Genomic DNA, 26,861 nt, shown 5'->3' with positions numbered 1-26,861 from the left:
CCTTCCCCTCCAGATCCCTGTGAAGTAGTAGCAGCATTTTCCCCCCTCCCCCATTCCCTTTTCTCCCCCCCCAGTTTCCTTTGCAGAAGCAGCAGTGATATTTCCCTTCCCCTCCAGGTTCCTGTGAAGTAGTAGCAGCATTCCCTCCCACCCCCATTCCCTTCTCTCCCCCCCCACACTTTCCTTTGCAGAAGCAGCAGTGATATTTCCCTTCTCCTCCAGGTCCCTGTGAAGTAGTAGCAGCATTTCCCCCCCCCATTCCCTTCTCTCTCCCCCCACTTTTCTTTGCAGAAGCAGCAGTGATATTTCCCTTCCCCTCCAGGTTCCTGTGAAGTACTAGCAGCATTTCCCCCCACCCCCCATTCCCTTCTTTCCCCCCACCACTTTCCTTGCAGAAGCAGCAGTGATATTTCCTTTCCCCTCCAGATCCCTGTGAAGTAGTAGCAGCATTTTCCCCCTCCCCCATTCCCTTTTCTCCCCCCCCCCAGTTTCCTTTGCAGAAGCAGCAGTGATATTTCCCTTCCCCTCCAGGTTCCTGTGAAGTAGTAGCAGCATTCCCTCCCACCCCCATTCCCTTCTCTCCCCCCCCACACTTTCCTTTGCAGAAGCAGCAGTGATATTTCCCTTCCCCTCCAGATCCCTGTGAAGTAGTAGCAGCATTTTCCCCCACCCACCCCCCATTCCCTTCTCTCCCCCCCACTTTCCTTTGCAGAAGCAGCAGTGATATTTCCCTTCCCCTCCAGGTCCCTGTGAAGTAGTAGCAGCATTCCCCCCACCCCCATTCCCTTCTCTCCCCCCCACTTTCCTTTGCAGAAGCAGCAGTAATATTTCCCTTCCCCTCCAGATCCCTGTGAAGTAGTAGCAGCATTTTCCCCCACCCACCCCCCATTCCCTTCTCTCCCCCCCACTTTCCTTTGCAGAAGCAGCAGTGATATTTCCCTTCCCCTCCAGGTCCCTGTGAAGTAGTAGCAGTATTCCCCCACCCCCCATTCCCTTCTCTCCCCACCCCACTTTCCTTTGCAGAAGCAGCAGTGATATTTCCCTTCCCCTCCAGATCCCTGTGAAGTAGTAGCAGCATTTTCCCCCACCCATCCCCCATTCCCTTCTCTCCCCCCCATTTTCCTTTGCAGAAGCAGCAGCGGTATTTCCCTTCCCCTCCAGGTCCCTTCTAAAGTAGTAGGAGCATTTTCCCCCACCCCCATTCCCTTCTCTTACCGTGAGCTGCCCTGCTCCGTTCGGCCCCTCCTCCTTCCCTTCCCGCGGGCTGGCCTGCTGTGACTGAAGTTTTTTTTTCGGCGGCTTTTCCCGTGGTGGCTGATCCTCCTGTAAAGAGCAGCCTGCGATGGTGTCCAGCTTTAGCGAACCTTGCAGGCCGCTCTCCAACTCGGTAGCACGTTCCCTCTGACGCGATCCCGTGCGTCAGAGGGAACATGCTACCGAGGTTGGAGAGCGGCCTGTGAGGTTCGCAAAAGCTGGACACCATCGTAGGCTGTTCTTTACAGGAGGATCAGCAGCAGCAGCGGCGGCGGCAGCAGCGGCGAGTTAGGGTGGGAGGTGTGTTCCCTGCTTGCCTGGCTTCTATGGTAAGTGAGGGCGGGAGGGGAGTGGCTGGGGGCCCGCGCATGCGCACTCATGCAAAGCCATGGACCTACATCTCACGGAACAGGGATTACAGATCACGCAGGTCTGAGTGCGCATGCGCGGCTAGCGTTTTAATATTTTAGATATATATTAGTACTTTTAGTTTGTGGTCCTGTATTTGCATAGGGGTTATCTGTGTTCTGCATGTGTGACCAAGTCCAGGTGTTCTGGTAGGAATGAATGTTGAGAAGCATACAGTGTACTTTGTGTAGTTTAATTTTGTGATTAACCATTATGTGTTTAAGATTATATTGTGTATATATATGCGGGCCGGGACTGGGGCAGAGCCTTGGCATTCCGCTGCCTATGTATAGGCCTATAGGTTCCCACATGTTTTATAAACACCCTGGCCAATATTCAAAGTGATTTAAATGGGCAGGAGATTCTTTTTATCGTTGCCTAAGTGGTAATATTCAGCAGAACTAACCAGAGACCACCCAACAAAAAAGTGGACAGGTCAGGGGCGGTACTGGGGGTGACATTGGGGAGGAGTTAAAAGTTATGCAGGTGCTGACATTATTCAGTGCTGACACCCATATAGGTAAGCAGTTGAATTTAGAACAACTCAAAAGTTGGTGTAAAGAAAACTGGGCAAACAACATAGAAAGCACTGAGACAGGCACAGGAACTTGCACTAGGTCCTGCAAGAAGGATGCCAGCGCCTTCCAAAAGGCCTGAGTCCCCTCACAACTCCAGATACCATGGAAATAAGAGTTAATCTCTACAGAACAACGAACACATAGTTGGGTGTCAATACAACCCATATAGTAAGCCCGACTTTGGGAAACATAGGCCCGCAGGACAGTGCAATAGTGACATTCGCGCAATTCAGCACTATAGACCAAACCCGCAGTTCGTTTCAAGATCTTCAACAAAAAATTGCCCCCCCCAGTCCCTGCCCAGGTCATGCTGCCAAGCTTCCAAAATCCCGGGAAAACCCTAGGGGGGCGAAGAGCCATAATCTGGCTATGAAAATAAGAAATGGAGACCCTAGTATTTATATCTGTCAAAAAAGCACAGAAACGGGTCCCAAAATCCCCCTCAGGGAACTCCCCAGGAGTAAGCCAACATAATGTCTGAGTTGGCAATAAGCAAAAGGAAGGCCAAACCCAGGAATCCCCCCTCCTCTCCAAAGCATCACAAGAAAGTAGAGACTCATCATCATCAACTGCTCCACGTCCCGAGCCCGCCAACGACTAAAAATTGATGGGCCAACACCCGGAGGGAAAGCTAGATTTCCCACCAAGGACAAAAGGACACTAACATGGGAGTCCTGATTCCACAACTGAAGAGTCTGGTGGCACGCTATCCACAAGGACCGAAAAAGAAGACTGCGCTTAAAGGATCTCAGCAATTTAGACAGAGAGGCATGAAGGAGATACAAAAGATGAAGAGGATAGAAATGATTCCGCTTCATGGAAAGATCAGTATAGAAAGAGGTGCCCAACACCCAATCACTAACATGACGCAATAAACAAGCCTGATTATAAACCCTGATGTCAGGTACCCCTAAACCGCCCCTGGAGGTAGGCCCCACTAACAGAGACCATCGCAGTTTAGGTTTCCCCCCCCCCCCCAACAGAACTGCGATAACAAAGAAGTGAGGGCCCGAACGTCCTTCTGCAACAAAGAGAGGGGGAGAATCTGGAGAACGTAAAGCCATTTTGGGAAGACTACCATACGAAATAAATGGATTCTATCCGACAGTGAAAGCGGCAGCGCTTGCCATTTGACTAGCAACAGTTTAGTGTTGGCAAGGAGTTTATCGATATTAAGGCGATACAATTGGGCAACATCCATAGTCAGCCAGATCCCCAGGTAATGAAAAGAGGAGTCGGCCCAACGCAACGGAAAACTACCCCCCCCCCCCCCAATGCTGCCGAAGCTGTTCCGAAGAAGCCAAAGCCTCAGACTTTGCAAAGTTCAAAGCAAAGCCTGAGAAATCCCCATATTCCCTTAAGTTCTCCAGCAACACGGGTAAGGAACGTTGGGGGTCCGTCAAAAATACCAAGAGATCATCTGCAAACGTCGCAAGTTTAAAGTGAGAATCACATTGGTCTAAATGTACCTGCTTAGCTATATTATACTCTATGCAGCTTATTTTTTTTTTTTTAAAAAAGAGTGCGTACTAGGTGGATTACAATAAGAAGAGGAAAAACCTGTAACCGAGGGGTTAAAAAAAAATTTGGACAAGTTCCTGGAAGAAAGTCCATCGTCTGCTATTGAGACAGACATGGGGGAAGCCACTGCTTGCCCTGGATCGGTAGCATGGAATATTGCTACATACTATTTGGGGTTTTGCTTTGACATGCAGCTCCTGATTGGTGAGGCCTGACTTTAGTGCAGGAAGAGGTGATCGGAGCATACCGCAAGTGATTTCCTTCCCTCGCCGGTGCTCCGGCTGCTCTCTCCTGCCTCTCAGGCTGCCCTCTCCTGCCCGGTCACTCGTGATCGGAAAATACTGTGAATGGCTGGGACCGTGAATCGCTGACCGCGAATGACCGGGGGAGCACTGTGTTGGAAAATTTAAAAAATAAGAGGAGGTGAGCACAGTACAATAACTAACACTTTGAAAAACATGTTTCTCTCTTTTAGAAACTGATGTCTTTGATGAATTATTTAAACTGGCTCCTGACAAAGTGAAAGCTGTAAAGCAGGTAATTTCATTGAAGCACTTAACCCGCAGAGTTTACCATTAAGATGTATTATTTGATCACTAACTTGTGCTATTTTAGCGCAGGTCCCATTTTATGCAATGAGACCTGGTTCTAATAAATTTGATCACGTTACCCCACTGTTACAAAAAGCCCACTGGTTGCCTGTTATACATAGGATAACATATAAAATTGCTCTTCTGACTTTTAAAACTATACAAACTAACGCCCCAGCATTCATAGACAGACTCTTGATTCCGTACGATCCCCCGAGAGCCCTCAGATCAACTTCACAGCACACCCTTAATGTTCCTTTGAAAATAATTGGTACTCGTCGTACCGTTATCTTTTCAGTGACCGCTCCAATGACCTGGAACTCTCTTCCTCTATACTTATAAACTGAACAAAACCTGCAAAAGTTCAAAAGCAGTCTAAAGTGTTTTCTTTTTAAAGATGTCTTTAACTGACAATATGATGCATATTTACTTTAACAGAGTCCAAAATTTCTCTCTTTTTCAGTTTTCCAGCAATTCTTTACTTTTCCTACTCTCTTTTGTATTTCCCTTCTGTGTACCTTTTCTTTAAATATTGTAGTTCTTTCCCCATTCCCATTGTTTTCTGAGGCTTAAATATGTCAGTCAGCCCAAGAATATCCTATTATCAGTCATGTACGTCTAATTGGTCTAAAAAGGTTTGTCTTCTTGTTATTTTTAAATATGGATAAGCATTTAATCAAAAGCTTGAATAAACTTAAACTTACCAATAACTGGGGTTCATAGTAGAATGACATATGTCAAAGATTAGCCCACATTGATAATTTCCTCACTTCTATGAATAAATAGGTATTTAGTTGAATAGATTACAGTGGTCGAAAAGAACTTAGGCGACTTCAGATTGTGCTTAATACCGCTGTAAAAATCATTTATAATGCAAAGAAACATGATCACGTCTCCCCCCCCCCCCCTCTGCATAAGGCACATTGGCTACCCATCGAGCACCAAATTAGTTACAAAATTCTCCTCTTAACCTTCAAACTCTGATTATATAACCAGCCAGAATTTATTGATAAATTCCTTATTCCATATAGCCCATCCAGATCTCTCCGTTCTGCAGCTCAAAATCTCCTAAACATTCCATCCTTAAAATATATTAACACTTTAAGATCCAATAATTTCACAGTGACAGCACCTTTCCTTTGGAATTCCATTCCTAATTACATAAGGGAAGAAACTTCCGTAGGCCCTTTTATGATAAAATTGAAAACTTTCCTATTCCAGACGCTTTTGATACATATCTGCCCTCGTAAGAGCAACAATCTCATTGTTGTTTTTCAGGTTGACCTTCTCCTTTTTGCTCTTCCCTTGATCATTCTTTTCTTTATGTATTGTAGTTCCTCCCTTTTTCCTCTTATTTTACTTTTGTTTATCTGGTGTATGTTTTGTTTTTAATCTTCTGTTTCTGTGCCATTGTATGCTGATAATGAATTTTAGATTAAGCGGAATAAGAAATTTTTAATAAACCTTGAAACCTTGCGTGTGTATATGCAGCAAAATGCCACCTCTACACGCCAGATCCTTAAGTGCTGTTCTATAGAATATGCATAAATAGCATAGGATGGGCCACTGAAAAATTCTCAGCCCAACCTACAAAGTTGGGGCAGGCTCCTCGAGGGCTATACATTTAATCCAGTGATTTTACACTTTTTTTGTTCTGTCGGAAAAATATGGAATGAAAAAAGTGGAAAATTGCTGGACTAGTGTACTGTATAGCCCTTGATGGATATTGCCCCAGCTTTGTTGGTTAGACTAACTTTTCAGCAGCCCCTTGCACTCTATAACTGTCAACGGGTGTATACTGCATATAGGTGGGTCACGTGATGTCATGAGCGAGTGAGGACGTCTCCTCGTTCACTCCGGGGCAGCCCTGCCGAATCGCACCAAATTGCTGACACCCTGCCGACCCGATCACTGTGAGAGACGCCTGGTACGTTCCCTACATATATGGACCGTTACCTTACCCGATCCAAGGAGTTATTGCAGCCGAAATCAGTGAAGAAAACCGGACCACGTGCAAGACCGGTGGAGCCCAAGATGGCGGCGAGTCCCGCGGCGGCGGTCTCCAGCCTGACTGAGTCGGCTCTGAGCGATATTAAAACAGCGCTCTCGCAGGTATTGGGGCCCCAAATGGAGGCACTCACCACCCAAATTGCTAACATAGAGACTTTGCTAGCTACAGCGGCGGCTCGCACCACAGAGCTGGAAAGAAGAGTGTCTGACCTGGAGGATTCCTCGACGGCGCGGGACACAGACATTAGCACGCTGCAGGCGCAGGTTAGAGCTCAGAATGATAAGATTGATGATTTAGAGAACAGATCTCGTCGCTCTAACCTGCGTCTGATGGGCATTCCGGAGACGTTGCCGGAGAGAGCCTTACCCGAATTGCTGGAGACCTGGCTGCGGGACGAGTTCACTTTGCGACCTTCGCTGGGGCCCTTACGCATAGAACGGGCGCATCGGCTGGGCCCCCGACCTGGCCTAGACAGGCGCCCGCGTGTGGTGATACTGAAATTGTTAAATTTCCAACACAAAATTGAGTTGCTGCGCCAGTACAGAGCCAAGAAGGATGACCTGAACTATGATGGTCAGCCAGTCCGACTGAGCCAGGACTTCTCGGTAGCTTTGCAGGAACGGCGGCGACCTTACTACCCTTTATGTGCACGCCTGGCGGATCTGAAACAGCGCTTTCAATTCAACTATCCAGCTACGTTGAGGATTCACTGCAATGGAGTCTGGAAAACTTTTCAGACCCCAGAGGAGGCAGATGTCTTCATGCAGCAGCTGGGCACCCCGAAGCCGGGAGCGGATTAACCTGGGTTTGGATACAGGCTGAGTAGGGTTGGTGCCTGCATAAGACTCTTGTGCTAACTGCTGTGTGCAGGGACAGTGTTCTTCATGTATTATGGTTGAAGACAGATAATTGAAGGTCAGGGTGGCCCTGGGGGGTGACAATTTCTGTGACTCTAGTTCCTCCAGATGGGGGTTCTGGGAGTAGTTAATGGGGATGATGGGGTTGGGGATTTCTTGGGGGCAGCAGCGGTATGGTTTGGGGATGTTTGTATGTATACTGCCTTTTCTGTTTTATTGAATGGTTTCCAGCGGAGAGGATGGTCTGCTTGGGAGTGGATTGTGTGGTCTCGGGGCGAGGCTGGGCGTCCCGGGACTCTTAATACTACTGGAAGTGGTGTTATTGACGGGAGGGACAGGGATCCTTAAGGGTGATCGTAACTTACGTATTCTTTCCTGGAATGTTTCAGGAATAACGTCTCCGGTAAAACGCACTAAAATACTTTCCCAATTGAAACATCACTCTGCAGATATAGCTTGCTTACAGGAGACTAGGCTTACTGATAGTGAACACCGGAAACTTCAGAGAGGATGGGTCGGAGATTTACACTTTGCTTCTGCACCAGGGAGGAGAGCTGGGGTGGCCATATTGATTCGCAAGGGCTTCTTAGGCACAGTACGGGTATTGCGACGTGACCCTCAGGGTAGGTATCTATTGGTAAGGGTGGAGGGACCTGGTGGGATATTCAGACTATTGGTGGGATATGGTCCAAATAGCTATCAACATGCATTTTTCCAGAATCTGGTGAATATTTGTGTGCAAGATCTGGGCTGCCCCCTAATTTTGGTGGGTGACCTAAATCAGGTACATAATCCCACTATGGACCGCTCTGGGTCGACGAGTATGACCAGAGTGAAACAAACGAAGGGCATTCCCTATTTGTGTAGAGCCTTGGGGTTGGTGGACCCCTGGAGACTATTACATCCATCTGAACGGGATTATACGCACCAGTCTAGAGCACACGGTTCTTTTTCTAGACTAGATTACATTTTACTCTCTGAGACTTTGTTTACTAAGGTCTCGGAGGCCACGATAGGCCCTCTGGAGATATCGGACCACAATATGATCTGGATTGATGTGGCATTGGGGGGTCAACGGGGTCCGGGGACTGGATGGCGATTTCCCTCCTATTTACACAAAGATGCTCATTTCCAGGAATTCTTAAAAGAAAAATGGGAGGATTACTGTACACACAATGCCCAACATGTTGACCAACCAACTTTATTTTGGGATACGGCCAAAGCGGTATTACGCGGGGATATTATTGCTTATGTCACTACTAGAACCCGTAGAATAGCACATCGTATAATATTTCTTGAACGACAAGTGACAATGTTGAAACAGGACTTGTTGCGTGATCCATCTGAGGCTAATACCGAGGCATACAGGGCGGTGTTGGTGGAGCTTAATTCCCTAATTTACGAACGCACCAAGAAACTTTTGTTTTACCGTAAATTTCAATTTCATAAATATGGTAACAAGGCGGGGAAATTGCTAGCGGCTATAACAAAAAGTTGGAAGGGGTCCAGATACATACCCATGAAACGGGAGAGCTCGGGGAGGTTCTTAACTTCGTCGGTGGATATCGCGGCGGGTTTTCAGAAATATTTTGAGGCATTTTATGCATCCCCTGGCTTGTACACGGGTCCTGACGTACAGGACTATTTGGCGGATGCGGGATTGCCTCGACTGACAGTGGCCCAGATGTCCAGATTAGACAGGCCGTTGCATGTACAGGAGGTGACCCTTGCAATTCAAAAGCTGAGATCTTGTACAGCACCGGGTCCGGATGGCTACTCACCCGAGTTTTACAAGATCTTATCCCCCTGTATAGGTAACTCTCTTTTGGATTATTAAATAGCTATACAGGAACAGGGGGTTTTCCCCCGTCATAGTAATGACGCCCTGATTACTTTGATTCCAAAACCATCTAAACCCCCAGACGACATAGAATCCTATCGACCGATATCTCTACTGAATGTTGATGTTAAGATACTAGCTAGAGTCCTAGCTGATAGATTGGCCCTTATTCTGCCCTCCATAATAGTGCCTGAACAAGTGGGATTTGTTCGCAACAGGCATTCCACCATTAATGTCAGGCGCATACTTTTAGCTCTTTCCCGTGCACAATTAGAACACCGCCCTGGACTGCTTGTCGGGTTAGATGCAGCAAAAGCCTTTGATAAAGTTAACTGGCACTACCTGTTTCAGGTCTTAAACTATATAGGGATCCCCGCGAGCTTCCTATCCTCTGTGCAAGCACTTTACAATTGTCCGACAGCCTCAGTATTGGTTAATGGAGTGAGATCTTCTCCCTTTGCCATAGGTAGGGGGACAAGACAGGGCTGCCCACTATCTCCCTTGCTTTTTCTGCTGTATTTAGACCCATTGTTGCGCACTATACAAAAGGATGATATACTTGTGGGTTTACCTGAGGGCACGTCGCAATTATGGGTGCTGGCCTTTGCGGATGACCTTTTACTTGCATTGGATACTCCACACAGCTCACTACCAAGAGCGTTAGAACTATTGGATGAGTTTCACATTTATTCTGGCCTGGAGTTGAATAAGCAAAAATCTTTAGCACTCCCCACTCTTCCAGAGGTGAGACACACTTGGCCGGGTGAATTTCCACTACAGTGGGCTACTTCCTCGTTGACATATTTGGGTGTAATTATCCCCCAAAATTTGAATAGACTCTATTCCGCAAATATAATACCCCTGCTTCATCGAACTGCTAGTACACTGCATGGCTGGCGGACATTCCCTATTTCCCTGTCAGGCCGAATAGCTCTCTATAACATGATGGTAGTGCCTCAATGGACATCTTACAAATGCTCCCTCTCATGTTAACCACATCTCACACTGCACTTCATAGCTCCCATCTCTCTAAATATTTATGGCAGGGTAAAAGAGCGAGGATTTCTTTGGCTAAGTTAAGGCTTCCTGTGGATCAAGGGGGGCTGGGATTACTATGTGTATCTCGGTTTAACCTAGCATGTCAATTACGTCACATCCATGACTGGTTCTGTGACACTTCTGATTTTTCTATGCCTGTGATTGAACGTTTTTCCTTCCAGCCATATCATTTTAGCTATCTTCTCCATGCTCCTCAGTTACCAGACTTACCTCAGCTGAAGTCCCATCCACTTTTGCCAGCGATGCGTACAGCATGGAGGTTGTTGTGCAAGGGCTTGCAGATTTCTCCACATCATACACCTTGCCTTCCATTAGTTGGAAATGGTGACTTCTTACCTGGCATGGATTCCGCAGTGTTCAGACGCTGGTCTCGTGAGGGCCTACAATATGTGTCACAGACCGTACAAGATAATGGTTCACCGATTCCCTTCAGTGACCTACAAACACAGTTTCGGCTATCATCTACGGACTGGTTTGCGTATCACCAGCTTACACATTATTTACAGTCCTTGACTCCGGTGAGGTTGCAGGAGGATGTGCAAGACAGATTGCAAGAAGCGATTGCACTCACAGCTCCTGAGTCAATGTCCCTCAGATTCTTCCATAAGTGGCTACAGAAACGGGCGGGTGAATTAGACTTTATCACCTTGGCTCAGAGGTGGTCTGCTGATCTCCAATTGCCCATTGCAGCGGATGTGATTCGCAGAGGCATTCGATTGAGAGGGAAAGAAATTACAAATTTATACTGAGAGCCTTCTGTACGCCCAAGAGGGCACATGTGATTGGGATAAGTGCGGATCACTGTTGCCGGAAATGTGCGGGTCCTCTGGCATCGTTTGGACATATGTTTTGGTCTTGCCCCATGATATCTTCCTTTTGGATACAGTTAGTGTCTTTGGTGGCACGACTTTGGCATTGCTCTTGAAGATTACACCCAAACTTCCTTTTCACGATGCAGATTCGATTTCATCCACCTAGACCAGGTTGTGCAGCATTTTTAAGGAAAACTGTATTGCTGGGACGGAAATGTATCTTGTTGCAATGGCTTTCACCACAACCTCCGACTGTCCCTCAATGGAGAGCATTAATGTTACACCAAATGTTACTGGAACGACGTGAAGTGATGGACTTGTCAACTAAAGCTGGACGTTTATACACTCAGTTCTGGTACCCTTTTAGCTTGACTTTTACACCTTATGTTCAAAACCAACTTTGGGGTACTTAATTGACTTCTTTTTCCCCTTTTGCTTTATCTTTCTTGATTTGTTACCGCTGCTGCCAGGGTGGGAGGGAGGGTGGGAGGGGGGTTGGTTGGTTGGGTGGGTGGGGATTGGCTTTGTGTGCTATTTGAAAATTGTGCCATGCTTTGTTCATTGCTATGTTTCTGCTTTAATAAAAATGATTTAAACATACTGCATATAGGTGGACCATGGCTGAAACATGGGTATGTCCCTCACTTACATGCATAACTTATCTTCAAAAACTGCGTTGGCTACCAGTCGCCTTCAGAATACAGTACAAAGCCTTAATGATTTGTCAACCGCTTTAAACTTCACGGTATAGCGGTATATAAGAAATAAATTATTATTATTATTATCAATTTCTGTACAGAAATATTCCAGAATTATTTACAAATAACATAGCTAGCTATATTCCAAAAAGATCTTTGCATTCTGAGAATTTGGCCCTACTGAAGATGACTGTGAATCCAACGTTGGTTGATTCTGGTAAAAAGAGCTTTTGTTGTGCAGGAGTTAAGTTTTGGAACTCCTTGGTAGGGCAGATACGGAATTGTTGTGAGAAGGGTATATTTAGAAAATTACTAAAAATAAAGTTATTTATTGATGCTTTCTTTTAGACATACCTTTGGCCCTACACTATTAATTTTAGCTATATGTTATTAATTTTTAGCCATGATTTCTAAGTTTTATTTTTATGCAAAGTTATGTTATCATATTTTAGCTATGAATTTTTAAGGTTTTGCTTGTATGTCTATTTTACTATGTTCTTAAAATTATGTATGTATATTCTGTTAACTGTTTAGTTGTAAATGGTATAGAAATTTTTTAAATAAATAAATAAATTATATGTGCTCCTTGCCGCACTTAGGTATGCCCATTTGTGCCTGCACCAATGCGGGTTTATGCTAGTTATTCTACAATACAATCTGTGCATCCAAATGCCATTAGAGAATAGAAGCTCCCCTATGGGCCCCTTTATAGAATTGCCCCCTATTTGTTGGCTTGCACATGCCTAGAGTTGATTTTCAAAAATATACAGATGGCTACTCACAGAAACAGGAGGTATGAACTATACATGCCACTTGCCTGGGTATCCTTGCACCTACTTTTAAAACCTATTTCTGAACAAGCCTACACAAATGAATGCGCTTACCTGGATGAGCTTTTGAAAATTTCTCCCACCATGGGTTCCTTTTACTAAGCTGCGCTAGCGGTTTTAGCGCATGCTAGATGTTAACGCCACCATTGAGCTGGCGTTAGTTTTTACGCATAGCACAGGGGTTAGCGTGTGCTAATCTGCAGCGTGCACTAAAAATGCTAGCGCACCTTAGTAAAAGGAGCCCCATGTCTAAAGAGAAATCGATGTTAAAGTGTACAAACATAGCGAGATTTAAAAAGAAAATAACATTGGAGTGGAATTAAATCCCTGGAATGGAGATTGTATCAACTTGCGACTCACCACTCTACTAGAAGCCCTCAATTTCCTGCAGACATTCTTGGATTGATTCACTGTGTTTGACTGTGTGGCCATTCATTAGCCTTTTTATTTTATTTTTTGAAGGCTAAGTAATGAATGCTTTTCAAGGACCAGGAGAATAGTACAGTGGAACCTTAGTTTACGAGCATAATTCGTTCCAGAAGCATGCTCGTAAACCAAATTACTCGTATATCAAAGCGAGTTTCCCCATAGAAAGTAAGGGAAACTCGCTTGATACGTTCCCACCCACCCCCATCCCCTGAGGCCAATGGTGCTGCTCCAACCCCCCCAGAGAACCAGTATCGCTCCACCCCCTGCTCACGAACCGGCACCCCCCGCCCAAACAGCATTCAACCTTACCCCCCATCTGGCACCAGCACACAGTCCACAGGACGTGCCGGTGCCGGTGAAAGAAGTTCCTGTCTCTTGCCTGGGCCTTGAGCATCTGCGTATGCTCAAAGCCTCCTGGTTCTCACACTCTCCGAATTGGCTATTTTTATTACATAGGATTTTTTGGACCCCAGTTCGTTTACAAAAACTAGACAGTTCTAAGTCTAATAGATGCTGGCATTGTCATATTAATATAGGGACTCTGGATCATCTGTTATATTTTTGTTCATTAATACTTAATTTCTGGAAGTCAGTTTGAGGACAAATAAATCTTATTCTTGAGTCATCTATTCCCTTAACTTATGAAGCCATAATTTGTGGCTTCATGTTAAGCCTACTTTGGATAAATATAAAAGCTGTCTTTACTTGATCATGATGGGAATAGCTATCCAAATGGTCACACGTAATTAGAAGAGCCACAACATACTTAATTACACATTTTGGTGGGCAAATGTATGTACCGCATATAAATATGGGGTTTAGTAATTCATTTAATAAAGTATGGAGCCCATTGACTACATTTGTTACCTCGCAATAATGGTCATGTATCTCTCCTTTTATTAGATTTCCTTACACATCCAGGGTGGGGGGTGGGGGGAGGGAAATGTATTTTGAGGATTAAAATTACTTAATTATAATATTGTAATCACATAATATGTCTTATTGTATTAATAATTGGGAGGAGGGTGGGAGAAAATGATTGTTTTATGTATTACTTGTGCGTTTTATGCAGTATTTTATGTTCAATTACAGTGGTACTTTGGTTTACGAGCATAATTCGTTCCAGAAGCATGCTCGTAAACCAAAATACTCGTATATCAAAGCAAGTTTCACCATAGGAACTAAGGGAAACTCGCTTGATACGTTCCCACCCACCCCCCGAGGCCAGCGGCGCTGTTCTACCCCCCACTCCCCAGAACCGGCATTGCTCCCCCAAAGGCCCCCTCCACGTGATCCGTCACCCCCCCCGCGATCCGGCATCCCCCCGCTCTTGTCGCATACCCCCCCCCCCCGCTGCAATCTGAAATCCCCCAGCACCCACCCGAACACGCTGCTTACCCCCATCTGGTCACCGGCACCAACGCACAGGACAGGACATGCCGGTGCCGGTGCCCAAAGATCTGCATCTTCTTTGCTGGGCCTTGAGCATCTGCGCAGCTCAAGGCTTTCAAGTTCATGCTCTCTCCGAGATTCTCGGAGATCTCGGAGAGAGCGTGAACTCGAAGGCCTTGAGCATGCGCAGATGCTCAAGGCCCAGCAAAGAAGACGACGCAGATCTTCGGGCACCGGCACCGGCATGTCCTGTGCGTTGGTGCCGGTGCCGGTGGCCAGATGGGGTAAGCAGCGTGTTCAGGTGAGTGCTGGGGGATTTCAGATCGTGGTGGGGGGGGGGGTGCGACGCGAGCGGGGTGATGCCAGATCGCGGGGGGGGGGGTGCCAGATCGCGGGGGGCGACACTCACAAATCGAGGCAAGCTCGGTTTCCGAGGCGCCAATTTTGCGAATGTTTTGCTCGTCTTGCAAAACACTCGCAAACCAGTGCACTCATAAACCGAGGTACCATTGTATTTGTATTGCACTGTCAAAATTTGAAAATCAATAAAGTTAAAAAAAAAAAGAAAGAACGGCTTAAATTTTTTGGCTTCCTTGGCTATTTTTTCTTCGTAGTCTCTTTTGGCCCCTCTTACTGCCTTATGGCACTTGCTGTGATGTTGTTTGTCCTTTTTCCAGTTTTTGTTCGTTTTCATCCTTTTCCATTCCTTAAACGAAGTCTTCTTGTCTCTGATCGCTTCCTTCACCACTACAGTGAGCCACGCCGGTTCCTTGTTATTCTTCCTCTTGGAACCCTTGTTGATATGCAGTATATATGAATTTTGCACCTCTGTGACTGTGTTCTTTAAATGGGACCATGCTTGCTCTAGTGTTTTAGCAAAATTTACCAAAGAATGAGTGTGTAAAAATATGTATATAATGAGAATAATTTCAAGTTTCAAGTTTATACTAGAGTGCTTGGTTTAAGAGAGAAAGTAGATATCTACATACTATATTATAAAGGGACACACACTTTTGTGTCTTTATAAAATACTAGCATAAGTGGCAGACGTACCATGAACAGGTATAAAAATTCATGTGTAGAATAGGTGAGTATGTGTATAAATTAATGTATTTTATAATCTAGGCATATACTAGTGAAACTCCATCCATGCTCTGTCCAAGCTCTACCCTTTCTAGGTGTCTACTGGCAAAGTACATGCCATCAACTCAATGTGCATGTTTATACTGGATAGAGTTTTATAACATGCTGTGTACACATGTACATGGCCACATATGCACAAAAAAGAGCATATTGAAATGACAGAAGCAAGCATTCTAACATTTGTTTCAAATGGATATTTTTAACAGTTGGATAGCCCAATTTCAGTAAACAGCACATAGTAACACGTTTTAGGAACTTGGTCCATATAGCAACATAAAATCAGACAAGCTATTTTAAATTGTGTTCTTGATCTTATTGGACTCCAGTTTCTTCAATAAAGGAGATGATCTCTCAGACCTTCCCAGTCTAAAAATTCATCTTGCAGAAGTATTCAGAAATAATTGTAGTCTTTTTTTTCTGTAATCTGTGTGGTTCAGTGGTTAAAGCTACAGCCTCAGCTCCCTGAGGTTGTGGGTTCAAACCCATGCTGCTCCTTGTGACCCTGGGTAAGTCACGTAATCCCCCCCCCCCTCCCTGTTGCCCGAGGTACATTAGATAGATTGTGAACTCACCGGGACAGACAGGGAAAAATGCTTGAGTACCTGAATAAATTCATGTAAACCATTCTAAGCTCCCCTGGAAGAATGGTATAGAAAACTAAATAAATATATATTGAATAAGGAATTATAGTAATCTAAATGAAGGAGTGAAATTGACTGTGCAATACTTCTAAATCTTTGCAAATCATTCCTAGTAAAGAAAAAATATGACTGAAACAAGTGGTAAATGCTGTATCTTATTATTCTACAGGCAATAGTCCACTTTGTTAACAAGAATCTTGGAAACTTAGGACTCACTGTGAAAGATATTGATTCTCAGGTATGTGGGCCTATTTTAAAACTTAGGAGCTCTTTTCTTAAAGTGAGCTTAATGTGTGAGAAAATGTTTCAACAAAACATCCTACATAGGAGGCTGCAAATGATCCAACATCAATTTGTTGCAGGCACTGGGCGCTAATGGCAACATTAGCACAGGGCTTGCAAAAAAAAGGAATGGCCGCGCTAAACCTGTGCTACGTGGCTAGAACTAAGGCCTGTTCAATGCTGGCATTAGCGTCTAGCGTGTGCGGCAATTTAGCACGCGCTAAGCCCGTGCTAAAACCGTTATTGCAGCTTAGCAAAAGGAGCCCTTAGTTTTAAATGGTATATACATTTTTAAAATAAATAAAATAATACTTTTAGTATAAGGGCCCCTTATTTCCTTATCTTAGTCAAGAACAGGGCTCTCAGATTTAATTTTAAAATCTCATATACTGCACATTACAGACCGCAGAAACATAGGGCTCCTTTTATCAAGGTGCGCTACGGGGGTTAGTGCGTCGGACATTTCATCACGCACTAACCCCTGCGGCAAGCCTAAAAGCTAACGCCTCGTCAATGGAGGCATTAGCGACTAGCACGGCAGGTGGTTGAACGCGCGGTATTCCACGCATTAACCGCCTACCGCACCTTGATAAAAGGAACCCATAGTAAATGTTGGCAGATAAAGACCTATATGGTCCGTCCAGTCTGGCCAACAGAGAAACAGAGAAAAATGAAGACAAAGACCATCCAGCAGATATTCAGCCAACAGCAGTCAACAATTTTCTAAACACGGATTGCCAGTGGCTAAAATAGCCCTGGATATTCAGTGTAGAGGTCTGCACGGGAACGGGGATTGCGGGAATCCCGTGGGTCCCGCGGGAGTCCCATGGGAATCCTCCCTATCCCACGGGACTCCCACGGGGACCCCCCCTCTGGCCCACAGAACTCCCACAGGGACCCCCCTCTAGCCAACGGGACTCCCATGGGGATGGAAGGCTTTGGAAGCAGGGTTCGTCCATATAATATAATGGACACATCAACCTTAGTAAAAGAAGGGGTTTATAAGTTAGTTACCTGAACAGAAAACAAAAAGGGTTCTACCAAAGAGATTCCACAAGGAAAACAGCAGCGCAAACACAAAAGAAACTGTGGAATTGATGATCCTTTCAGAAGAAATTGCTGCTTTTTATGGGGATGGGCAGGGATGGAGGTAATTCCTTGCGGGGATGGGTGGGGACGGAGAGGATCCTGGCGGGGACGGGCGGGGATGGGTGGGATTTCTGTCCCCGCGCAACTCTCTAATTCAGTGTTGGGTAAGTGAGGACACTGGCACTGAATATCCAGAGCTAATTTGAAAACTAGTGGCTACTGGAAATCATGTGGGTCCTGCCCAATATTCATCAGGGGCTTGCATAAAACAATTATGTGGGCCACAGCTGGTACCTGAATAACATTTAAAATGTTTCCCAGTCCCTCTGATCCCCCTTTTGATCTTTCTCCCTCCTAGAACAGCTCTCCTTCCGATCTTCATCTCCCCAAAACAGTCCCCCTTCTGATCTCCCTCCCCCAAGACAGCCCTCATTTCCGATACCCCTCTCTCCAGTCCCCCACCCACCCTTCCCCCTGTCATCATTATAGTCCCCCTTCTGGGCCTACCTAATATCCCTGGTGGTCCAGAGGGCAGGAATGAATCCCATTCATTCTTGTCTCTAGCGGCTGCCTCATCAAAATGGCTGTCATGACCTCTTCATGAGGCTGCCACTAAGGGCAGGAGCGAGTGTGATTTGCTCCTGACCCCAAACCCCCGTCCCTTCCATCAGACCACTAGAGATGTTAGGTAGGCCAGGGCGGGCCTAGGGTGATGGCAGTGAAGGATTGGATGGGGTTTTTGCTGTTTGGGGGAGGGGGATTGGAAAAAAGGGCTTTTCAGAGGGCAGGGTATCAGAAGGGTGGTTATTTTAAAGGAAGGGGGATTGGATGGGCTGGGAAACATTTAGGTTATGCAGGTCCTGGTTGATATTCAGCTGGGGCCCACACAATTGTCTTATGCAAGCCTCTGATGCTTAAAATACTTCGCTGATTGTCCAGCTCTCTTCGGTGTGAACCGCCTAGAAGTCTCACGACTATGGCGGTATAGAAGAATAAAGTTATTATTATTATTATTATTATAAATGTCACAGAGTATTGGTAGTTGGGCAGTCATGAGTGATTTAAACGGGCAGGAGAGGTTTCTGCTCTCTTAAATCACTTTGAATATGGCCCCATATGGCCTATCCAGCCTGCTCATCTATTATCCCTTCCTCTCTCTCAGAGATCCTATGTACCTGTCCTAAGCTTATTTGAATTCAAATACAGCTTTTGTCCCAATCACCACCACTGGCAAGCCATTCCACAAATTCACCACTCTTTCCATGAAGAAGCATTTCTTCAGGCTACTCTTGATTTGTTCCATTTTACCTTCATCTATGCTGCCTCATTCCAGAGATTCTTTTCAACTGAAAGAGACTCACCTTCTGTGTATTTATGCCACAGAAGTATTTAAACATCTCTATTATATCTCCCCTATCTATCTTTCTTCTAAAGTATATATATTGGGATCTTTAAATCTGTCCCCATATGCTTTATGACTAAGACCACTGACCATTTTAGTAACTTCCCTCTGGACCAACTTCATGCTTTTAATATCTTTTTGAAGGTGCAATTTCCAGACTTCTACGCAATATTCTAAATTAGGTCTCACCAGAGTCTTATCACCATCTTTTTCCTACTGGCATTCCTCCCCCTATGCAGCCAAGCACCCTTCTAACTTCTGAGGTTATCTTTTCTATATGTTTGGCCACCTTACGAATATCACAAATGATCACACCCGAATCCCTCTCTTCTTTTGTGCACAAAAGTTCTTCCCCCTCACCTTTTTTGCAGCCCATATGCAGGACTCCGTATTTTTTTAGCATTAAATCTTAGCTGCTAAATTCCGGCCCATTCTTTAAGCTTCACTAGGTCCTTCCTCATGTTATCCATACCATCCGAAGTATCTACCGTATTTCAGATTTTGGTGTCATCTGTAAAGAGGCAAACCTTACCACATAGCCCTTTAGCAATATTACTTAGCTAGTTGCCATCAACTTGTGCTCGAGTCCTATCGACTTGATGAATTACAGATCTTAAAAGAGATTGGTTCTCTGCTAGTTTGGTAAGGTCCTCCAGCATCATCCCCATGGTTGTTTTCAACATGTGCAGCCATCTGAATGCAGGTCACTCTCTTCGCTTGGTTCCTTTGATTTTCCCCCAAATATAATGTCCTTTTCCAATGATCTTTCTCTCCTGGCAGTGTGACCAAAATAAGACAGTCGTAACTTACAAAACTGTTAAAAAGAACTGGCTCAAGAACTGAACCTTGCAGCACACCACTGATAATATCCTTTTCCTCAGCGTGAGCTCCATTTACTATCACCCTCTGACACCTCTCACTCAACCAGTTCCTAACCCAATCAGTCACTTTAGGGCCCCTACTGAGGACACTTGATTTATTTATTAGTCATCTAAGTGGAACTGTGTCAAAAGCTTTACTAAAATCCAAAAAAACACATTAGGGTTACCAGATTTTACTGGCATAAAATCCAGACCCATAGATCCACCCCAGGCCCGCCCTGTTATACCTAAGTTCCGCCCTGTTATACCCAAGCCACGCCCCCAGCCCTACCCTCTTACCCTGTTTTTGTCCTCAGGACCACGTCAAGAGGGCATCTGTACATGTGCAGAATGCAACATGATGACATCACATGCATGTGTGCACGCACGTGATGTCAAACCCATTGCATCCACGCATGCGCAGATGCCTTCCTGACGCGGTCCCGAGGTGCAAGCTTTTCAAAACCCTGACAAAGTGCCAGGTTTTGACAAGCTGTTAGGACATGTCCTCTAAAAAGAGGACACGTCCGGGTAAATCCAGACTTTTGGCAATCCTATACCACATGTGTTCTCTCTCAGTCTAACTCTCTGGTGGTCACCCAGCAAAAGAAATGAATCAGATTTGTCTGATAAGACTTGCCTCTAGTGAAACAATGCTGGCTCGGGTTCTGCAAGCGAGAGTTGTATCTGGCACTTTATGCTGTTTCCACTTCTTCATGATTAAACACTGGCGTACTTAACCTTTATCTGTGGGGTTTCATAGATTGAAGGCTCAGGTGATTCTGTGTGCTTGCATGTGTAAAGGTACTCTGACTAAAGCACTTCCATTTTTATTTGTAGTTTTCAGACGGGGTTATCTTGCTTTTGCTAATTGGACAACTAGAAGGTTATTTTCTAAATCTAAGTGAGTTCTTCCTTACCCCCTGCTCTGATGATGAAATGGTAAGTTATTTATTAACCTATTAGCCTGCATTTCCTTTTTCTTCCTGATTGTAACATTTTCTTTGTGTGTGTGTGTGTGTGTGTGCAGAATCAGATCAAGATGTGAAGTGTACTAGACTGCTGGAATTCATATTGGCAGAATTTCCAAAAATCACTTTTGGCTTACAGTATATGTGTGAAACCTTAAAGTTGGTGTTTCCCAATCCTCTCTTGAAACTAGTATGGTTTTCATAGAAACATGATAATAATAATAATAATAATTTATTTCTTATATACCGCTATACCGTGAAGTTCGAAGCGGTTTACAATAAAGATACATTTGACAGCACATGGGATAGAAACGGTTTACAATAAAGATACGTTTAGTCAGTACTTAGGATGCAAGTGGTTTACATTAAAGATTCGTTATGTCAGTACATAGGATACAGGTGGGTTACAGTAAAGATATATTTTGTCAGTACATGGGATGCAAGTGGGCTACAATACAAGTGGTTTACTATCAAGGTGCATTTTGTCAGTGTATGGGATACAGGTGGGTTACCATAAAGATACATTTAGTCAGTACATGGGTTACAATAAAGATACGTTTTGTCAGTACATGGGGTGCAGGTGGGTTACAATAAAGATATATTATGTCAGTACATGAGATTCAAGGTGGAAAGTATAATTACTTTCGGGCCTTGGAATTAGGGGGCAAGGTGGAAGGGTCATGGCAAGGAAGAGTTGGGTATGGGAATTAGAATTTGTTAAACAGTCGAGTTTTCAGGGATTTTCTAAAGTCTGCGTATGTAGTGGCCTCAAGTATGGGCTTTCCAAGCCATGTGTTCAGCCTAGCTGCCTGGAATGATAACATTCTATCTAGAAACTTTTTGTATTGGTAAGATTTCAAGGAAGGGTAATTAAATAGGTTTGCTCTGCGAGTGCTCTTGTTGGACTCATTGGGGAGAACTGGGAGATTAGGTAAGCTAGAAGAATCCCAAAGACAGCTTTGTAGCAAAAACAAGCAAACTTGAAGAGGACTCTGGATTCTGCGGGTAACCAGTGGAGTTTCTGATAATAAGGGGAAATGTGTTCCCATTTTTTTTAACCGTGGATTAGTCGAATCGCGGTATTCTGAATTAATCTCAGCTTGTTGAGGTTCTTTTTATAAGCTCCTAGGTATATGATGTTACAGTAATCTAGGGCAGTGTTTTTCAACCTTTTTTGGGCAAAGGCACACTTGTTTCATGAAAAAAATCACGAGGCACACCACCATTAGAAAATGTTAAAAAATTTAACTCTCTGCCTATATTGATTATATATAAAGTAATTCTCTTGAATAGGAATCAAATAAACACAAAGAAAGTATTTTATAATTACTTTATTACGAAATAAAAATTATAAAAATTATAAAATACTTTATTCAGTGCGAAACCTGGGCCTGTTTGGCTGAACACAAAGCTGATATTCTGGCTGGAATCGAAGAAAGACACACACGTAGCTCTTCGTCAACAGCTCTCAGTCTCTCTCTGTATTTGGTTTTTATAGCATACAAAAATAGACAAATATACCCTCCATCCTTTTTATTAAACCACAATAGCAGTTTTTAGCGCAGGGAACTGCGCTGAATGTCCAGCGCTGCTCTTGACGCTCATAGGCTCCCTGAGATAAAAACCACTATTGCGGTTTAGTAAAAGGTGACCATATTGTAAAATATAGACAGCAGATATAAATTCAGAACTGTGCATAGTAAGTGAAGGGAAGTTTTCATCTCTGGGAATTTACCCAGTTAACTATTAAGTTATTTGGGCAAATTCCTTTGAAAACTGTGGTAATACTGCCTCCACTTTGCTAAATTTAAAATAAAATCATTTTTCCTACCTTGTCTGGTGATTTCTGGTTGCACTTTCTTCTTCTGACTGTGCATCCAATCTTTCTTCCCTTCTATCAGCCTGTATGCTTTCTCTCCTCCACACCTCATTCCCTCCCCCAACTTTTTCTTCCTCTCTCCCTGACCTTTCTTTCTTTTTTTTCTTCTTTCCTTCTGTTTCCCTGCCTGCCCCCTTTCTTTCTTTCTCCCTGCCGTTCCCCAAGCCACTGCCGCTGCCATCGGGGAACAGGACCCACCAATGGATAACAGGCCCCAAAGCCGACGCCGACGCATGCTCTCCCTGACGTCAATTCTGCAATCGGAGAGGAAGTTCCGCCCAGCCAGGCAGCGATTGGCTGGCCCGAACTTCCTCTCCGACTGCAGAATTGACGTCGGGGAGAAGAAGACTTATCGGCTCGATAGATTAGATCGCCAAGACAAAGTGAGTCCTGGGTGATCGACTCACTTTGCCTTGGCGAGCTACTGGCGCCCCTGCCTCGGGCCCCCTGTCAGCTCCGGGCCCGGCGGCCCTGCGGCACACCAGGCAACATCTCACGGCACACTAGTGTGCCGCGGAACAGCGGTTGAAAAACACTGATCTAGGGTGCTTAAGATGGATGATTGTACAAGTAAACGGAAGGACTTTTCATCAAATAATTTTTTAATAGTGCGAAGTTTCCAGAGGACCGAAATACATTTTTTAAACAGTAGGTTTGTGTGGTTTTCCAGGGTTAGATGTTTGTCAAGTGTTACCCCCAGAATCTTTATGGTTTGGTCAATTTTGTATTCTCGGCTCTGTAGGTGAATTGAATTTTCTTTTATCTTTTTGTTGGGTGATGCCAGGAAGAATTTGGTTTTTTCTGTGTTGAGTTTCAGTTTGAAGGCCATCATCCAGTGCTCTATTTGATTTAGGATGTTGGTTAAGGAGTTGGAGAATTGTGACGTTAGGGCGGTTAGCAGAATCACTACAGTAATGTCATCTGCGTAGATGTAGAAGGTGAGCCCTAGGCTTTGTAGCAGGTTTCCTAATGAGCTGAGGTAGATATTAAAGAGGGTTGGGGATAGGGGGGAACCCTGAGGTAATTTGCAGTTGTTATTCCAGCTATGGGAAAGTTTGTCATCTTTGAATACCTGGTAGGATCTGTTCCTGAGAAATCCCTGGAACCAATTGTGAGCGTAGCCTGTGATGCCTGTGGTTTCTAGGCAGTTCAAAAGAATGGTGTGATCTACTAGGTCAAAGGCGCTACTTAGGTCCAGTTGTAGGATCATGGCGCTGGTACCTTGGGTGAGGAGGGCGTAAAGGTGGTTAAGTAGTGAGGCCATGATTGTTTCGGTGCTGTGACCAGGTCTGAAGCCTGACTGGTTGTTGTGCAGTAAGTTGAATTTGTCTAAATATGAGTTTAGTTCAGCATTTACTATCCCTTCCATTATTTTGACCGCGAGAGGGATGTTTGCGATAGGTCTGAAATTGGTTAGGTTGTTGGGTGGTTCTTTGTTGTTCTTTTTAATGGGTGTTATTACAATTTGACCTGTTTTTTTGGAAATATTCCTGCGGTTAGTTATAGGTTGACCCAGTTGAGTAGTTTGGCTTTGAAGATGATTGGGACTGCTTTCATTACATCTGGGGGGCAAGTGTCCAATCTGCAGTATGATTTGACGTATTTGTTGTAGAATTTGTTAAATGTTTGCCAATCGGTCTCACTAAAGTTGGACCAGTTCATGTCTGCTTTGGCAGCGACTAGGTCTTGTGGAATGGAGTAGTCCCAGTGGGAGTCTGGAGAATCCGTTATAGAGTAGAGAATGACACGGGGAAAAAATCTGTCCCCGTCACCGCCCCATCCCACCATCCTCTGCACCGCCCCGTCACCGCCGTTCCCTTCACCGCCCCGTCACCGCCACTGCCATCCCATTCACCGCCCCGTCACCGTCACCGCAGCATGCATAAAAGCCTCAAACAGGTATGAATTTATATACTTATCTTTATTAACGTATTCCTATGGGTTACATACTGAACATGTGCTGGATTCCTCCATTCTTGCAGCACATGTTCAGGAATAGGATTCAGTAACCCATGGGAATGGACACAGCACACTACTACACTACTACTCAGATTAAAAAAAAAAAAAAAGAACCAGCTCCCAGCTCAGCCAGACTCCTGTCTCCAACCGGTCAAAGAATCCCACTCAGATTTAAAAAAAAAAAAAAAAGAACCAGCTCCCAGCTCAGCCAGACTCCCATATCCAACCGGTCAAAGAATCCCACTCAGATAAAAAAAAAAAAAGAACCAGCTCCCAGCTCAGCCAGACTTCCGTCTCCAACCGGTCAAAGAATCCCCCCCCCCCACCCCCGCCGCCAACCCTGGGCAGGCAAGTAGTAGGAAAGTGTGCACCTTACCTCTACTTGTAGCGCCGAAGTTTTCAATGAAATTTCAGCTCCTCCAAGTCTGCAGCAGTGACTCCTCTCCAATCCAGGCAGCGACTCCCAAAAAAATCCTGGGCTTGCCTCTCAGCTCTGAAATCCCCCGATTTCCAATCGCTACTGCAACCCATTAAATATTATGTGTGGCAGTAGCGATTGGTCCCCTTCTTGAGCAGGAAAGAACTGACTAATGAGGAGCCAGAATATTGAAGGGGGCGGAGTCAGGCAACGTGCAAGTTGGGTGGAGAGAGACGAGTTGGAGGAGACCACATGGCCGACAAGCATGGCTGCCGGAAAAAAATCAGACACCTGTCCCGAAGTGAACCGAACACACTTACCGGTGAAGACCCGGTAAATCGCGGTATGTAGAAGGGGATACATTTGCCTGCAGGGACAAATCTTTTCACCGTTTTTGCGGGCGGTGAAAACTTTTGTCCCCGTGTCTGCAGCGATTTGGCTATGGAGTCTCCATAGCCCGCAGCCAAACCGCAGCCACGCCGCGGTTCCTCGCGGGGATTGCTCCCCGTGTCATTCTCTACTGGCTATCCCATCAGGCAACCTTGGGGCCTTTGCTATATCGGCCCACCTCTGATGATGCAACTTTCTCTTTCATCGGAGGCGGGCCGAGGCTGCCTGATGGAATCCCGGCTAAACAAAAACTAGCGGCAGTTATATGGAGAAGTTAAAAGCACACAGTAAGCTGCTGCTGCTGGTTGGGGGGAGGGAGGCTGGAGAGAGAAGACGAGGAAGGCAGGAGATATGCGACGGCAGAAAGAAGTTGGAAAACATACAGCGCTGGCGCTGCATACCCCCTAACAACGGTGGGTTTACCCCCCTGGGGTAAGCGTACCGAGTTTTGAGAAATACCAGTCTAGGGGGGTACTCTGTGCAGGAGTAAACCCCAATTGCTCCTGCTCATGTTGATTACAGTTTTAATACAGTGACCACAACTTCTAGATGGTAGTGGTACAAGACTACCATTAGAGGTTGTAGATACAATTTTAAGACCACTACCGCCATAGGCAGGAAATACTGGAGTTCAGTCCTACATGGACTATTTTCCAGACCACTAGGTTGTTTAATGTTGGTCCTGGAGGGTCTGCAGGTGGATGGGTGAGGAGGGTCTTCAAGGACAGGGGCTATTTATAGACAGGTCTAGGAGGCATCTGTCTTTGGGGTGGGGGATTTGAGGAGTGTGATCAGCTCTTGAGGGGAGTTTCTAAAGGGGGAAGCACTGACTAACCTGGTATTCAGCTAGATCAATGGTATTCAATCCAGTCCTTGGGAATCACTTGGCCAGTTGGGTTTTCAAAATCTCTGTCATCCATATTAATTGTGGATATCCTGAAAACCCAACTGGCCAGGTGGTCCCTGAGGACTGGGTTGAATACCACTGAGCTAGATACCTGGTTAGTTAACTGGGTAGCAGGCTGAATATTGTGAGTGCTTGCAGGGATTGTGATTGCAGTCAGAGGTGTCAGCTCTGAAATTTAGGCTACAGAAGTTAGTCTATAAAAAATATTGACTACTGCCAGCTCAATATTATCGAGAGGAGGGAATTGTTTAATTTTATAAGACAATAGCTATGTATTAGTAGAATTGGTACAATATTTCTGCTACTTTACAGATACAAGCAAATAGGAGAGGTACTGTGTTTCCATTACTTTTGATTCACTGAAGTGAAATTGCTTGTCACGCAAGCTCCTAATTATTTTTATATACTTGGAAGAAAACAGCACTCATTACTGTAACTACGCTTTCCGGGTTTGTAAGGTCAGAGATGATAATGCACCGAGTGTTGTTCAAACAAATAATAAACAGACTGTCTTTAAGGGAAAGCCCTCTTAATGGAAAATGTTCAACCTTCCTTGCATGCATTTTAAAAAAATGTTTCTCATTGCTAATGGTTTGACCTCTGATGCTTAGTGCCATCTGGAAAAAAAATGTTACAGTGAT

General features: G+C 44.9%; 1 protein-coding gene across 1 annotated transcript in view; it reads left to right on the top strand.

Moving 5' to 3' along the window:
- The window catches only part of PARVG (parvin gamma), a 186,249-nt gene that overhangs the window by 90,693 nt on the left and 68,695 nt on the right, over window positions 1-26,861 (top strand). The window contains exons 9-11 of the mRNA XM_033952579.1: window positions 4,237-4,298; window positions 16,233-16,301; window positions 20,537-20,638. Coding sequence (XP_033808470.1) covers window positions 4,237-4,298; window positions 16,233-16,301; window positions 20,537-20,638 — 233 coding nt within the window. The remainder of the gene's footprint in view (window positions 1-4,236; window positions 4,299-16,232; window positions 16,302-20,536; window positions 20,639-26,861) is intronic.

The sequence above is a fragment of the Geotrypetes seraphini genome, chromosome 7 (genome assembly GCF_902459505.1).
Source record: "Geotrypetes seraphini chromosome 7, aGeoSer1.1, whole genome shotgun sequence".
Lineage (NCBI taxonomy): Eukaryota > Metazoa > Chordata > Amphibia > Gymnophiona > Dermophiidae > Geotrypetes > Geotrypetes seraphini.
Note: the sequence above shows the minus strand (reverse complement) of the source record. Positions and strands in the feature narration are given on the sequence as shown.